The sequence below is a fragment of the Cavia porcellus genome, unplaced genomic scaffold (assembly GCF_034190915.1).
Source record: "Cavia porcellus strain 051 isolate PalLab524CR breed Dunkin Hartley unplaced genomic scaffold, mCavPor4.1 scaffold_13, whole genome shotgun sequence".
Classification (NCBI taxonomy): Eukaryota; Metazoa; Chordata; class Mammalia; order Rodentia; family Caviidae; genus Cavia; species Cavia porcellus.
Genome location: NW_026947496.1, coordinates 31,273,265 through 31,289,860, shown reverse-complemented (window position 1 = coordinate 31,289,860; position 16,596 = coordinate 31,273,265). Strand labels below are relative to the sequence as shown.

Here is a 16,596-nt window from a genome sequence, read left to right as displayed (position 1 = left end):
TTCAAGACAGCTAGCACTGGACTGGGTGGGCATCAGAGATCACTGGAATGCAGTGCTTGGTGATAAATTCTTTCACGGTCTCTGCTTCTTGGGATGGCTGTGTCACCAGGAAAATGCCCCTTGGGATAGCTGCAGCTGTGATCACAAGGCTCCCCTGCCTCGTGAGCATGTCACCCTGGAACCTGGGTAGCAGCTGCCCTCTTTGATGACTCATGTAACAAGGGCAGTGCCGGCACTCTTTATAGGGTTGCTGAGAAGGTAAATGTTTTGTGGGAGGTGTTGATCAAACTGAGAATTGGCGGGAAGCCTTTGTGCCAGGGCCTGTGACCACACAGGACGAGGGCTTTCATGAGTCATTTGTCTTTGCCAGGCCACATGGATCTGGTGCATGATTCACACAGGGAGAGAGGGCCACATCCTATGAAGTATCACATCCCACCAGGATAAGCCTCAGCTTCCCAGCTCCAGGTAGCATCCATACCTTCCTTTCCCAAGGCACTCTTGGGGTTGTGTAGTTGAGATATGGGAACTGGACACAAAGCTTAGGTGCAGGGGAGTTTTGAATGCATAGAGAAGAGAGGCAGTGAGAAAGGCCATTTTTATCTTCTTTGCAGTCAGGTGTCCAGTGTCCACTTGACAGCAAGACCTGTTCATGAAGGAGCAGCTACCTGATGACCGTTCACTATAATCCACAAGGGTCATATATGCAGCAGAGGCAGTCCAATGCCACCTCTTATGTGATGACTTAAAATTATATGCAGAGGCTGGAGGCCCATGAACAACATCCCCAGATACTTTGTCCCACTTTTGATTTCAGAAGTGAAAACTTGGTGTTAGTTAACCCATGGCATTCTTTCTTGCTCAGCTCCCTGTATTTGGACTTGGAGAAATAGCTGGAAAGAGATCTGGCACAGGGATATTTGTTTTCCTACTGCTGTCTGTAACTATTATGTCCTCTACAGACCTCTAAGGGTGCAGAATGGAGAAGTGCAAGCTTAATTAGTCTCACTAGCTTTTAAGAAACGGCCTTAGTCTAGTGGCCCTGTCTGCCTGTGTGGCACATACTCAAAGTGCCAGTGCTTTGACAGATGGCATTGACAGTGATAATAACCCAGAGCTTACTCCAAGTTTCTTTATGCACAATATTTTGGTTTTTTTCATAATTTCTTTTTGAGGTCAGAACTCTTATTTTCTTGATGGTCTCATCAAGGTGCCAGTTTGGGAGTCAGATATGCCTACTGCAGAACCAAGGACTCTTCATACAAAGCAGTATTGAAGGCTGTGCTCACTTAGCCTGATATTCAGGGAAGTGCTGCAGTGGAGCTTACAGACAGAGCTGGCTTAGTGAGCCAGCTCTGGGCTCTGAGTTGTCTTGTGGTGGTAATGGCATCATCATGATCATGATCATGATCATGATCATCCTCATCCTCATCCTCATCCTCATCCTCATCCTTATTATCACTTCTTCCTCTGTGAAGTATTCATGTGCTTGACACTGTAGGACTCAGCATATTATATCCTGATTCCTAGTTCTTTCTAGATCATTCTCATTCTGCATATCCAGAAGCATATGATGTTGGAATTGGGATGGAGTCATCTCAGTAGCCCACTGTTCCTTGTCTTCACTTTAGGAACTTGAGACCCCAGAACCTTGTGTCTGCATTTAGATCTCTGCACTTTGGAGACTACCTGCCCCTTTCACTGTTCCTGCTGGAAGAAGCCCTTACTAGCTTGCCAACCATGAATGCAGCACTGTTCCTTGAGCATGTCTGTGCCAAGGTGATACCAAGCACTGTACAGAGGCTACCTCATCCTAGATCTATGATTTTTGAGATAGGGAGCATCTTCCCCTTTTTACAGCAGGAACAGAGGCATTGAACTGAGGGCCTGCTGCTTGGCTGCAGAAGGGACCTGTTAGGGTTTAGGTCTTGAATGTTCCCTAAGAGTCTCAAGTGTTCAGCAGTGGGGATTTGGGAAGGTGACTGGATCATAGGGGTGCCATACTTGTCAATGAATGAGTTAATTCTTAGCTGACTGTGTTGCTTGGTAGAGCCTGGTTGGAAGAGATGGATCACTGAGAGTTTGGCTTTGGAGAGTTTATCTCCCTTTCTAGTTCCTCTCTTTACTCTCTGCTTCCTGGCTGACTTGAAGTAAGTATCTTTGTTCTGCCAGGTCCTTCTATCATGATGTTCCTGCTGGTGGACTGAACCCCCTGAACTATGAGCCAAATTAGCCCTCTCCTCCTTTAAGCTGTAAGTGTTGGGTGCTGCATCCCATCATTGGGAAAGCTAAGGAATACAGAGCCGAATATATTCTTTGTCAGCTTCTTCTCTAAAGAAGGAAAGTGAGTCATTTACTTGGTGTTTCTCAGCTCATCAGACTTGAGTCCCTGTGTCCCATCCCCTTGAGTCTCCTCTGCCCACCTAGCTCACATGCCTTGGGCACAGGGCCTGGGCTCTAACCATGTGTTTGTCTACAGAGGCCTTGGAGTTAGAATAAGAATTCTGAGCAATGTTCTGAGCAAACTATTAATTTCTGACAGTGACACCCCAGGAGGAGCTGTGCTGAGGGCATCTGACAGGCATTCAGAGGCCATGCTGCAGCTTCCCACATGCAGATGAGGCTGCTGGTGTGAATGGGTCTGTTTTCTGTGTTCATTGTGGACTGCAGAGCATGGGGAATCCTGAGAGCTGCCAGCATTTTCTGAATCTGCCCTAACAGGTCCTCATTCATTCCATCTTTGCAGCAACTCTCTAAAGGGGACCAAGGCAAATACTCGGGTACACAGCTGACAAGTGGCCATTTACATGCAGCCACTGGTGCCAGGATCTGCCGTATAGCCATCCTAGTCAAGGGAGGGTAGAAGATGTAAAGAGAAATGGTCTTGGAAGTGTTCAGCAACCACTGACCCTGGCAGGTCTGAAGAGGAAGCACAGCTTTGCTAATGTCCTCCTAGTGTGTTGCTATTTCACTGTGAGGTTCTTCCATCTGTTAAAAAAAAAAAAGGCACATGAGGAGAGAAAGCTCACATGAGCTCTGGTCTTTGAAAATCCAAATCCAGCCTGACCATCTACTTATTTACATTACAGGTCAGGAGGATGGAGGGTTATTTATCTTTCTTTGTAAGCCTGAAGCATCCATGTGGAAATTTCAGCTTGCATTCTGGGTATGGAGTGAACTCACAGCTAAGTGGGAGATAAGTGTGTGGGGAACTTGATGGAATCTTTGGCACTTTCCCATCCTTCATTGGTATACAAAGCCCTCCCATGGGGCCCTTTGCTTGCATTTTGCCAACATCTGCTAACAGCTGTTTTTCCTTCTGGGCTGGACAAACAATGCCCTCAATTACAAGAGGACTATTTATAACCAGTGAAAGTACGAACGCATATTTGACTACCATATGAACATTTTTGGGATTCTTTTAGTTTTTCCAGCCTTATTAAAAATGTATTACCAAAGGTCTGTACTGCATTTAGTCTCCCTGAGGCTGGGTGTGTTTGCATGTCTGCTGTTTATCTTGGACACTTAGGTCAGGGGAGGAAATCCAAAAGAGAAAAGGCCTGGAAGCCTAGGAAGAGATTTAAGCCTCATTCATGGAAAGGGTTGGGTTCTGCACCTGCACTCTCCTGTGGCTCCTAGGTAGTGGGTAAGGTTTGATGCTGTTGCAGTTCAGCCACAAGGGAGAGGAGGAGGGAAATTCCTTAACCCTGCTCTAGTTTTACAAATTAAACCAGTCCTTTACCTGGAGGGATGGTTAGAATACCAGGACTGCTATGCCCCTTTCTGTAAAATTCCATTTGTGTGCCGAGGGTGCAGCTGTGGCAGAACGCGTGCATAGAGTGGGCGAGGCGTGGGTTCCATCCCAGCACCACACATGCGAACAAAATCCTCTTGCTGTTTTTTGACTGTTTATAAAGACTGTGTATTTAGGTATGTGGATTATTTCCAGAAATCGCATTACATAAGTGTAAATAACCAATTGAAGTCCCTAGCAACCCTACCAGGCAGAGGTGGCTGTGATTAATCCTTTGCCTTACATCCTTTGACCCTTTGCTTTCATAAGCACACTGTTTAAAATTTTAGTTTGTATCATTCTGTTGGTATTATAGTACTTTGTAAAAGTATTTTCATGAATTCTTAAATGTTCCTTGACAGCATTCCTCTTGATACAGAGTTCATTCTATAGCCTGGATGTCCCAGATACTATCTGCTCCCTCCTGTGGGGCCATCTCATTGATTTGCACGTTTGTCTTCTGTACAACACACATGCATCTCCACTTGATCCTTAGCATAGCTTCATCCTTAGGAACATTCTCTGCAAGGTCCTATATCACCCTAGAGACTTTGTACTGTTTATTATTCCACAAACTTCATATATTTCTGGAGCTCTGAATAACACTAGGGCTGGCTTTGTGGAGAAACAGTGTCCTTCGGTTTGCCCTGCCCCATTGAGCTAATAGATTCTGGTCTCTACCTCCCTAGTCTTGTCACTTAGGGCACGCCTTATTCAGCTCTTCAGTGCTTTTCTTTGTCCCACTTGGATCTTGGCTCCCACTTGGGACTCTGAAGAGTATAAACAGGCAGCTGCTGCCTTAATGGCTAGTTTGCTGTCTCTGGTCAGGGGGTGAAGCCTGATCTCCAGAGAGATGCGAAGTCCTGTTCCTTCATCCCAAGGGAGATGAATGTGGGCTGGGGGAGGGCACACAGGGAGCTCCTGCAGAGTGGCTTCAGAAATACATTGGGCAATATTTCTTTCAGCATCTATCACGAACCCAAAACTATCATTACAGCCACCTGCCCAGCTTCTCATAACCTAGAAGCCACTCTGTTCTCATCCCACCTCTTGAGTGATTTAGGAAGTTAAAATTTTTGATGTTCATGCAGATTTTACTAAAAATGAAAAGCCATGGAAAGGGCCATACCTGAAAGCTTTGTCCTCTGTTTTGCTCTTGTTTGGTATCTTGTCAATGCTACACTTTTGAGTGTGGGGTAGCTGGGAAGGGGATGCACCAGAGAAAGGCTGGCTGGGGAGATGGCACAAGAAGCCCACCTGCAGGGCCCCAGAACATGGCCATTGTCTCCTCGCAGGGTAGATCCCAAGACAAGAGGCTCATGCATCCTTGTGTTGATCAGCTTCTATCTGGCAGATGAATACATTGACTCTATAGAATAAGCAGAGTAAACACCTTCCACCTCCATCACCAGGCACCAGCAGTGTTAGCAGAGTTGCTCTCTGATGAAGAGGTAGAATAAGCAGGGTGTGTGCAGAGCACAGCTGCATCCGTCCTTGCTGTACTCACTGGAATTGGAACGACTCCTGGGAGAGGTGGCTCCTGGCGTTTCTGCAGGGGCCTCTCCCAGAACAACTCACTGTGATATCCAAGAGCATAAGTGGGTGATGGCAGGAAAGATAGCATCCTTGTGTGTACAAGGTATGGTTTATAGTGTTCTGTGTCCCTTTTGATTGCTCACTGTAGATTTTTGTCTTTGTGCATGAAGATCAAATGTGATTTTATGTGTGTGTGCTTTGCAGTTGGCGTTTCTTGCCATCTTCCTCTAATAGGAATGGAACAGTAGTAGTGCTCTCCATCTGCGTTAGGTGCAACCTAGCCTGGGCAGCCTCCATCCAACATTGTTGACCTGCTCCCTTCTGGGCTCATAGCATTGGAAATGCCTAGGCCATGGTGGGCCATTCTCATGGGTGCTCCCTTGAGGACCTTCTTGCTCTCATACTGTTGGGAAACACTTAGATGACACTGACTTCTCTGCACAGTGACTGGGCAGGGCTTCCTGTCTGTAGAAGCCCTGCCTCTGGGCTTGGATGGCTTTTTATGCTGTCATCAGTACTTGTAGCACTGCACGAAGGTGGTGTGCTCTACTGGAAGAAGCTTCCCTTTGTTATCTGCTTTCCTTCTTTCCCCTTCCAGCTGGATGTGGGTAGTTACTCGGGAATTACAGGGATATAATTAAGTCCAGGAACACAGCAGTTGTGGTCTGCCTTTGCTTTTCGGAGACCAGCTGTGCTGTAATGGGACCAGTGCCATCTGTCTGTGGAATGCCATGGATTTTAAGGGGCCATAGATGTGATCTTAACTAGAGATCATGCCTCCTGCTACCTCAGAGCTTAGCTATACTACTGCCCCTCCCTCTGCCCCAGTGCACATGGACACCTGGAATACTACTGCAGGATACCACTTGCTCAGCAGAGTTCTGGCTTTGGTGGATGACTTCAGATTCATGCTACAATGTGACTTGCCCTTTGTTTGGGGTAGAAGGAGCCATACTCTGGGCTGGGGCCTTGAATAGCTATGGCTTCTCCAGACTCACTGGCTGGCCCCTGCCCAAGACCTACCAGCAGTCAGCATGAGGTGTCTGTTGTTTTGGTCTCCTAGTGTTATTTTATTTTTAAAAGCTAAGATGGGGTCACAAAACTTCTCCTATATTTTTACCTCCCAGCCTGTTCTGTGTGTCTCTGTGACTGTGTTGAAACTCTTTGACATAAGGACAAAGGTCTAAACCTAGGGTCTCGAGGACTGTGGGACCCAGGCCAAGTGTGGAGCTGTCTCTGCTTACCATGTGAACCCCATATACACTGTATGGACCCTGTCTTGCTCGTGCCTACAGGCCTTGGTCTCAGACATTGCCCTATAACAGGAACTGTGCCCCTCTGTGTTTCCCTTCCCATGTAAGCCACTTAGTGTCCTTAATCATTGAGCAAGAGGTGCAGCTGACCCCCTGCAGTCCTGAAGATTGTCATCTATATTATCTAGCCACCCGTCTACCCACCTAACTACTCACCCCATGTCTGGTAAGTTCAGACTTCTACATCCTGAGGAAACCACCAGAAACAAGACTCTGTTTTCACCTGTACCCTTTAGTCTCTCCATGGGGATTCACCATTAATGACAGCCCCACACATACTTCCTCTGCAAATATTTTGGATTTATTGTTTGCACACTGGCAGCCAGACCCTTGGGCCACTACCACTTTCATCATTCCAGGTTGTCCTGGGGAGGAGCTATTTCCCTTAGCTGCACACGGCTTCTAAGAAATTGTTTTAGTCACAAAGACAAATCCCAAGTCTGATTGGTCAGGTTCAGCACTTCCTTCTTCCAGAACCTGGATTCCTTCTCAGTCACCTTTGTAGTTAAAACATCACACAAGCATGGAAAACTAGAAACAACCACAAGGCCAGGCATGCCCCGGTCTTGGGGTTTGTTCCTCTGCAGATGGGATAAGATACAGGGGGATGTGAGACCCTCATTCCCCAGATGCCTGGTGCTTAGCAAGTTCTCACTGAGTCTTGCTGTCTGCATGGCCTCTCAGCACTGGGCTGAGACAGGGCTTCTGGGAATTAAACTGGTTGGCACAGAGCTTGTACCATGAAGGGGATCTTCAGAGGTCCCTGGATGATCATCGTCCTATCTACACTGGCATATCCAGTGTGGGTACCTACACATTCCAGAGGGAAGGTCAGAGTGGTTTGGGGAACAGTTGTAGGAACATCAGGGGCTTTAGCTAAGGCCCATTCACATGAGGTTAGTTTGGGGAAGGAGCCCAAGGACGAGACCATGTCCCAGATGGGTGGCAGTAGGTAGGACTATTTTGATCAGGGTCAGAGCTAAGTGGGTATGGTTGTGGGAGGGCTATGAGGTTGTGGAAGACAGTAGCCAATGGTCTGGGTGGCCCGTCCAGACCAGTCACTGAAATGGGGCCACTTGTTATAGACTGGTCTCACCATTGTGAACCCTCTGTGGTTCTCCACGAAAAGGGAAACAATTTTTCCTTCCCATGCCTAGTGGAAGCTTGTAACACTAGATCTGTGTGAGAGATAAACAGAACATCCAGGTGACACATGGATGTGGTGTGGCCACTGCTTTCTTATGGCTGTCTTCTTTGGGGTTCAGACATGGCAGAGCTAGAGCAGAAGCCAGCTCCTATCCATCCTGACTCCAGCTGCAAGAAATCCCAGCTCTCAATCCACGGACACTCTTGTACTGTATTTTAGCCTAGTATTGAGGAAAAGTGCATTTTGTGGATGACCTTGTGTGGGCTTGTCAAGGCCATGGCAGTGAGCTTTCTCCTGGGCAGCAAGGTCTGAGGTGGCCATGGCTCACTGAGGCACAGAAATTCACACAGACTATCACATTGCAGCCCTGTCCCCTCCTGGCCCTGTAGGCTTCTGCTGCATGGAGTCTGACTATGATGAGGCTTTGTGTTTGCAGTAGTTTGTTCTTTCACAGCCTGGCTTTGGGTTTGCTCTGATGCCAGCGCTGTGCTGAGCATGATATTCATAAACCTTCCTGTGTTGTCCTGCCATTTACGTCAATCCCAGATCTGGTCAGAGGGTAAGTCATTCACTCAGATAATAATGATCCCTGTTCACTGACAAAGTCCAAAGAATCCTTTGTCCCTGTGAACTGAAATGTTGAATGCTACTGAAATAGAGGCTGAACCTACAGCAGGAGGGGCTCCATGTGCAAGGTCACAATTTTGGTTTTGGCCCAGCATGTGATGCGTATCTTGGGGAGGACAATGGTGACTTTTATCTTCTGACTGCTGCACTGTTTGTGCTCAGGGAGATGGTCAGGGCCACCTCACCTAGCCAAGCACTTCTGAGAAATGTTTTTGAGCAAGTTATCTCCAGGTGGCAGGTGCTTGGGTTGGCCATCACACAGGAGTGAAATCTTAAGCTTTGAGGGAGAATGGCCATCTCTTACATGTACATAACTTGTATAGAGAATGGTTTGGAAGTAAGCATCTTTAAATGTCCCATATGCTGTGCTTTAGGGATACATCAACTGTGTGTGAGAAGGAGATGTTTCCATGACCCTCAGGCTGTCACAATGTGATACACCTTCTAACTACCTGGAGGGGGGTGCTTAACCTGGGTGTCAGAATGGCCTCTGGGACACACATGTGACTTCTTATCCTGAAGAGCTGTTGGTGCTATCAGGCTTGTTGCTGGTCATGTAGTTTGATGAAGAGGTTAATCTTGGGAGGGAATTGGAAACATTTGCTGGTAAGTGGCCAAATTCTGTACCCCTAGTGTTGACCTGAAAGACAGAGGCTTGTCCAGCATGAGCCTTGGGAGAGAAAAAATATTCAAGAGAATGGGTGACTCGCTCAGATGAAAATGAAGACTGCTGCAGCTGGCATTCAGCACAGTGGCACTGGTGCTTCCTGAATTATCCTTCCATGGAAATTTGTCAGCAATCAGCACAGAGTTCTTTTGCTCAATTTGGGGAAATTGTGAATGCACAAAGTGCAGCCCTGTATGGTAGCCCCTGGGCCTCCATGTCACAGCTCTTGGCAGTGCTGGCTACTCTCAGTTCCTCAGTTGTCAAAGCTCATGGCCTCTCTGACAGCTTTGACTGGAAGTCTTCTAGCAGCCTTTTCAGACTCTGGGGCCTCTCTCTGTAGTCTTTGGAACCCCTCAGACCTGGCATACCTCCTCCACTGCTGGAGGATTGTGAAGAGCTGCTTATATAGAGCCACTGCAACCCATGCATGTGCAGTTGTGCATCTGTGGATCTGCTTGAGGACTTTCCCAGCAAGGATGGGATCATCTGGCACTGGCCAAAGATTTGAGCCTGCTGTGACACAGGCAGGTCCTCCTGGAGCGGCAGGAGCAGGGAGGACTGTCATCCCCAGAGCCTGGAGCCTGTGAGACCTAGATGCCCCAAAGTCACCCTGGGGTGTTGAGGGGTCTTGGGGCTGGTGGTCTGGGCTACCCTGAGACAAATGGGGAGTGAGGGAAGGTGTGATAGGTGACATTTGGGTCCTGACCCCATCTAGGTATTGCAGAGAGGGTGCCTTGGTACCTTCTACCTCAAAATAAGAAGAAATTTTATGGTGATAAAGGACCTTCTGGTTTATATTTATACTTGTTGGATTTGGCCTGGTGATAAACAATTCCATTATTTTAAACTATTCATTTCAAATAGTTTCTGGGAAAGGTAAAATAAAATGGAAATTATACTTCAAAAATATTAACTGATCCTCAACTGTGTCACAAAACTGCTGCAAGTTTATAGCAAAAAATAGCAGTTTATTCAAAATGCCCTTCTTGCCTCCAAAGTGAAGCTGAATCTCTATAGGTTGCAGTTTAAGGGGGGCAAAAAAACACCTTTTCTTTGCAATAGGGTCAGGGAGGAGATCAGCCCCACTATACCTGCAGGCGTCCGTATCTGGGATTGTCCTGTGAAGAGCGTGGCTTAGCCTTCACTGGCTGGCCTGCTGTCTCTGCAGGATCACTGACCAGTCTGGAGGGGTCTTTACTTCCACTCAGTGGATAAGGGCACTGAACTGCAGAGAGGTCATGAGGTCCACTCGGGGTCACACAGCCTGCAGTGTGGTTCCCAGGGAGGGAGGGAAGACACAGGTGGCAAGGAAGGGTCAAGGAGTTCTCAGTTTGAAAGGAAGGTGACCAAGCTGCCCTCAGACTTGCCTCAAACTCTCCTTCAACCTGCCCTCTGTCAGAAGTGCCCCAAATTGTCAGATCATCCCCACCCTCTCCAGGCCCCAACCTGGCTCCTTCAGTCCTCTATGGCGTCCTATGGGTGTGGCCAGAGGCAAATTGCTTATACTCACTTCCTAGTCCCCCTCAGGGCTCCCCAACACCCAGGTCCTCCTGGCTGACTTGGTGTGTCATCACACTGAACTCGTCCCTGAGGGCTGTGGCAGTGTCTTCCCCTCTTTCCATCTTTGTCCATCCCAAACCACATGTCAGTGTAGATATACCATGTGTAGCCTCGAAGACACAGAGCATGCAGCCTTGGCTTCTACTTTTACACCGAGTCAGGGTCAGAGATGGGGGATAAAAGCAGGCCGGAAATAAGAAGCTCCTACCTAATAAAATGACTAGGAGCTGGGCCTGTGCTGGGACAGCTAGTGGGGGTGGGATGGAGGTCGCTGGTCCCATCCCTGCAGGGAGGGCTGAGAGGTGGTGGAGGATCAGGCTTCACATGCCTCTGAGTGCCTTACAAAGACTGTGTCACTTGTTCCAGGGGCCTGGGAGTGTTTTAAACTGGGCACTGGAGCCTGGATGATATTCTTATATTGGACTTTATTCTTGTGGCTGTGAGGCATTTTGGGGTAGCTGGTTGGTGAGCAGGTCCATGGGCATTTGTTTTTGTCCCCTGGCAGAGCAGTGGTACAACTTGGGATAGCAGGGTGTTAGGGACAGACACCAGGGGAAGGGCTCCATGGGTGGATATGGCCAGGACATCATCATTCCAGGACTGTGCCATCAGAGGGCTGAGGCAGGAGCTGAGTCTCCTGAGTAGCATTTCTCTCCCTCCCTGCTCCAGTTCTTCCCTCCTTCCTTTTCTGTGTTAGGCATTACTTCAGGGCGAGAGACCAAAGAGAGAAGTCACAAATCAAATCCAAACAGAGAGTGGGAGCCAGTCATCTCCCAGTTTTTTCATGAAGCCTGTGGCAAGGCCAGGGTTTGCCATATAGATTAGTTCTGAGGTGGCCAGAATTACTTTAAACATAACTTTAGGAAAGAAAATTCTATCCACTTAGCATAATATTGCAGTTGGAAGCTGATCTCCCTGTCGAGTACCACTGTTGAGTCATTTAGGGCTGCTGCTTTAGAGGGCTTCTAGGCTCTGCTGAAATAAAATGGGAAGGTGTGGACACAGGCCCTTTTGTCCTTCTGGCCCATTGTGTGGCCACCTTTTCAAACATGGTTGGTGATACTGTGATGACAGCTTTCCTCCCCAGGATATCATTCTGTAAACTGAGGGTGGTTAGAGTTTGCCTTGGAAAACCCTCCACCCAAGGCAAATCTGCGTAGGCCACATCTCAGGGATGGTGGCCAGGCCTAGGGTGCCTTCCCTCTGGTGGCCCATCGGTGTGGCTGTGTTCATTTTACTCTTCTTGATGACCTTTCCAACTTCATATTTCCAGGTTCAAAATGGGAACAGTAGTTCTGGGAAAGATTAAGAAACTTAACTGAGATTGTACAGCTAGCTGGAAGTAAATCCAGGATGTTAACAGTGCAGATCTGTCCATCTGACTCTGAAACATTATCTCAGTTGGTTATAAAAGCTTGTTTTTCAGAAACTGTCTCAACCAGCAGCAAAGGAAGGCTAAGGCAAGCAGCAATGAAAATTCTAAAGAAAATACATAGTTTTTACTAAAAATTGCTGTCTGGAGACAAAAGCAAAGCTATCTCCAAATCTCTGTATTCCCTCAGCCTATCTTAAGAGAGATTTCAAGCCATTGCTCTTAATATGTATGTAAACACACACACACACACACACACACACACACACACACACACACACACACACGTACTTACGCACAGGCCCCAACATAACATAGTTCAATTAGAGTTTTTCTACTTTATAATGGTGTAAAAGCAGTAACAGATTTTGGTAAAGGCCATACTATCAACTGCAATTTGGGGTCTTTCCTGGAGCTAGCAGTATGTGGTGCCATATTCTGGGTAAGGACAGTGAGTCACAACTCCCAGTCACTCTTTGATCATGAGGGTGAACCACCCACCCACAGTGAGGGGCTGTGCTCCGATCCAGTGATGCTTGTGCGTGTTAGATGTTTTCCACTTAAAATATTTTCTATTCCCAGTAGGTTTATCAGGATGCAACCCATTGTAAGTGTATTCAGTGGGATAGCATTAGTTACAATTTGTGGAGCTTTTTACCACATTGATGAAATGATTTAAACCAGCTCCTTTAGATTTACTCACTGATAAATTTGAGATTGCCGTGTCGGGAATGTTTAGTGTAAACCACTGCCTTGCCTGAATGGGTTTATCAAGCCCCATGTGGTAAAAGCATTTTATTTACAGAAAATGAAAGCTAGAAAACATTGCTATGCCCATGTTTGCCTGCGTCCCCCTCTCTCCTGTGTCCCTCTCCTTTGGATCTGTGCCCCTAGGTACTATGCCAAACCTTCTGTGTGCCATCCGTGGCCAGGGAGCAGCCTGGGTGCAATGGTGTGGCAGAGACCTGGGTGATGGGCCAGGTAAACAGTAGGGCCCTGTGACAGGAGAGCCAGGCCCAGCCTCCAACTAGAGTGGCATGCCACCACCTCCTAGAAGAAAGAGTGGAAGGGAGGGAGAGGCACAGTGAGAGGCAGAGGCCCAGGGCTGGGGCACTGCCCCACATACAGGGCTGAGGCGGGTACAGGAGTGAGAGCTTGGCCTGTCTTTGGGTTTCAGGTCCAACCCGAAAGATGCCCCCCAGTGCCAGTGCCATGGACTTCTTCCAGCTCTTTGTCCCTGACAATGTCCTCAAGAACATGGTGGTGCAGACCAATATGTATGCCAGGAAGTTCCAGGAGCGCTTTGGCAGTGATGGTGCCTGGGCAGAGGTGACACTGGCCGAGATGAAGGCCTTCCTGGGCTACGTGATCTCCACCAGTGTCTCCCACTGTGAGTCGGTCCTCAGCATCTGGAGTGGCGGCTTCTACAGCAACCGTAGCCTGGCGTTGGTCATGAGCCAGGCCCGCTTCGAGAAGATCCTCAAGTACTTCCACGTGGTGGCCTTCCGCTCCAGCCAGTCCTCGCACGGGCTCTACAAGGTGCAGCCCTTCCTGGATGCCCTGCAGGGCAGCTTCCATGCCGCCTTCCGGCCTTCCCAGACCCAGGTGAGACCCGTGGGGTGTGCTGGTCTCACTTGCCGCAGGCATGATATCAGGCTCTCCTGTCCTGCCTGGCCTTGGAGGTCATTTCCAGGTCTCCTCTGTTGTTACTCCATCCCATGAACCCACATGGATAAGTTGAACCTTGAGTGGGGGGATGATGGGATCCCCAGAAGAGGCAGTGTTTGATCCTTTGCTGAAAGGGAGGCTTCTTTCCAATCCCCAGAAGCCTGCCTTCAGTGGTAGTTGATGCATCCCAGAATTAGCTTTCTCGTATCCTCTTGAGTATGCTGAGCCTGAGGGTACCTTCTGGGTGGGGAAGGCAGTGAGTGGGTTTCTTCAGGCCACTGAGCCTCCTCAGATGCCAGGGGTCTGCCTGGAATCTCAGGTCATAGCTCTGAGGCTTGGAGGGGGTTTGAGAGCCCAGGACCTACTGCAGCTGCCTGACCCTTCTGACAGCCTCAGTGGGTACTGAAAGTGGTGACTCTGCTCACTTTCACTCAGCTCCTTCCCCACTTGGTGTTTGCCTGAGCTCTCCATACTCCATAACAAGTGTCCACTTGTGTCCTCCCTCCCCCTTGTTGCCTTGTGTACACCTAAACCCTTCCTGCCTCGTTCCTCATAATTTCCATGATTTGTGGCCTGTTCTTTGATGATGGGGTGCTTCTTTCTTCTGACTGCTCCAAAGTCTTAACCAGTTCCAGGGTCCAGTGTCAGGCCCCACCTCCTTTTCATTCCCTATCTGCTGAGTCCCACAAATGTTGCTCACCTTCCTAAGGAGAGATGCTTGGGAACACAGTCTTGTTTGTCACAATCCTTTAAGACCAGTGTCTTAGTTACTTTTTACTCATTGCTGAGACAAAATACCTGAAGCCCAAGTTGGGAAAGAAAAGATTATTTCTTACAGTTTTTGGAGGTTTCAGTGCACACTCAGTTGGCTCCCAGACAGGCGGGCATGGCTGGGCTGCAGTTCATGGTGGCTGCAAACACAAACAGAAACTAGCAAAGAGCAAGACACACCTTTTTCCTGCCATTACATCACATCCTAGCTCCACCCCCAAGTGGGTGTAGCACTAACACCATCAATCCAAGCACTATACAATGAACAAATAACGAATGCACAATTCAGACTCATGAGGCCTGGGGGACACAGACATAAACCATGACATTCCACCCCTGGCCCCCAGGACTCATGTGCATCCTTTATACAAAAGACATTTAGTCACCTCCAAGACTTGCCAAAGTCCTAACAGTTTTAGCATTGCTGAATAGTCCAAGTCCCAAGTCTCATCCAACATCTATGGCAGACTCTTAACTGTAACCCCCTGTACAAATGAAACAAGATTAAACATTGCTGAAATGCAAAGGCACAAGATAAACATTACCATTCCAAAAGTTACAAACAGGGGAATATAAAGTATTGGAAACAAAGCAAGTCCAACATCCAGCAGGGCAAACATTAGGTCCTAGAGTTTCACACTCAGCATCTGAAGCAATCTGGTTGCAAGCTCCAAAAGGCTTGGGTGATTCCACCCTCAGGGCATCTCTGGCGATTTCAACTTTTAAGCTTTTCTCTTAAATCTTCTCTGCTTGCTTTTTGCAGCTTCCCTTGGACATCCACATTCCTGGTTGGGGTCTCCACTGCACCTTTGGCTTCACACTTACATCTTCACAAATTGCCCTCTCAGGGGCACACTGCTTGGCCTCCCAGGCCCTTTGCAATTGAGGTGGAAGCCGTCTTACCCTCAGAATTTGTGCATTTTCCTTGCACCTAAAATCAGCACCTTGTGGATGCCGCCAAGGTTTGCTGCTAGCTGAAGCAGTAGCCAGGCTTTTCTCTCTCTTGGCTGTAGGGGTCAGTTGCCTGGATTGCAGGGCTCTGTTTACCTGATTGTGAGGAAAAAGCTTCTCTATGTTGCCACCATTTTGGAACCTCATGTGGCTGCTGTCGCCATTCTGGAACATGGCGCCCTGAAGCTTTTCCCTCTGAGAAAATTTTTTCTCCTTTGCTGTGAGGCTGCACAGGGTGGGGACCCGCTTCCTGGGATGCCCTGGGGCCATCTTTCTTATCTCTCTGTTTCTCCTCAGGAATCAAAATCTCAACTCTGTCTTTACAATCCACAGCCTTCCTGGAATTTCCCTTCAGGCCAAACTCACAGCATTGTACATTATCCTTCTGGGCTCTTTGCTCCTGATTTGAAACATAAAGCTGGCTGAAAGCCCCCAACAATAGCCATGCCACAGCCTCAATGTTTGATTGATTTTTAATTTCCTTTTCAAGATTAATCAGTCCATTGCCCTTTGTCTCAGTCTCAGGCAATGTCTCTGGGCAGGAGCAAAATGCAGACAAACTTTCTGCCAAGCCATAACACACATGATGTGGAGCCCAACAACCAATACATCCTTCTTCCCAGCAGAAACCTCCCAAGCCTGGTCTTTATCATCAGGCTTTCTATCAGCCTTCTGGTCTGTTGAGCTCTGACCAGAATTTCCTCTACAGAACAGCCTAAGCTGCTCCAGCTCTATGCATCCAGGCGACATGTCTGAACCTTTCCAAATTCTGTCCACAAGCCATTTCCAAAGCCTCTTGAAAAACATGGTCAGATATAGTCACAGCAAATGACCCCACTCCTGGTACCAAATTCTATCTTAGTTACTTTTTGCTCGTTGCTGAGACAAAATACCTGAAGCCTAAGTTGGGAAAGGAAAGGTTTATTTCTTAACAGTTTTTGGAGGTTTCAGTCCACACTCAGTTGGCTCCAAGACAGGCGAGCATGGCTGGGCTGCAGTTCATGGTGGCCGCAAACACAAACAGGAACTGGCAAAGAGCAAGACAAACTTTTTCCTGCCATTACATCACATCCTAGCTCTACCCCTAAGTGGGTGTAGCACTAACACCATCAATCCAAGCACTATACAATGAACGAATAACAAATGCACAATTCAAACTCATGAGGCCTGGGGGACACAGACATAAACCAT

At 48.0% G+C, this 16,596-nt stretch overlaps 1 protein-coding gene across 1 annotated transcript in view; it reads left to right on the top strand.

The window, feature by feature from the left end:
- Positions 1–16,596, top strand: part of Pgbd5 (piggyBac transposable element derived 5) — a 57,657-nt gene that overhangs the window by 24,887 nt on the left and 16,174 nt on the right. The window contains exon 2 of the mRNA XM_003473488.5: positions 13,193–13,620. Within this exon, the coding sequence (XP_003473536.1) occupies positions 13,193–13,620 (428 nt within the window). The remainder of the gene's footprint in view (positions 1–13,192; positions 13,621–16,596) is intronic.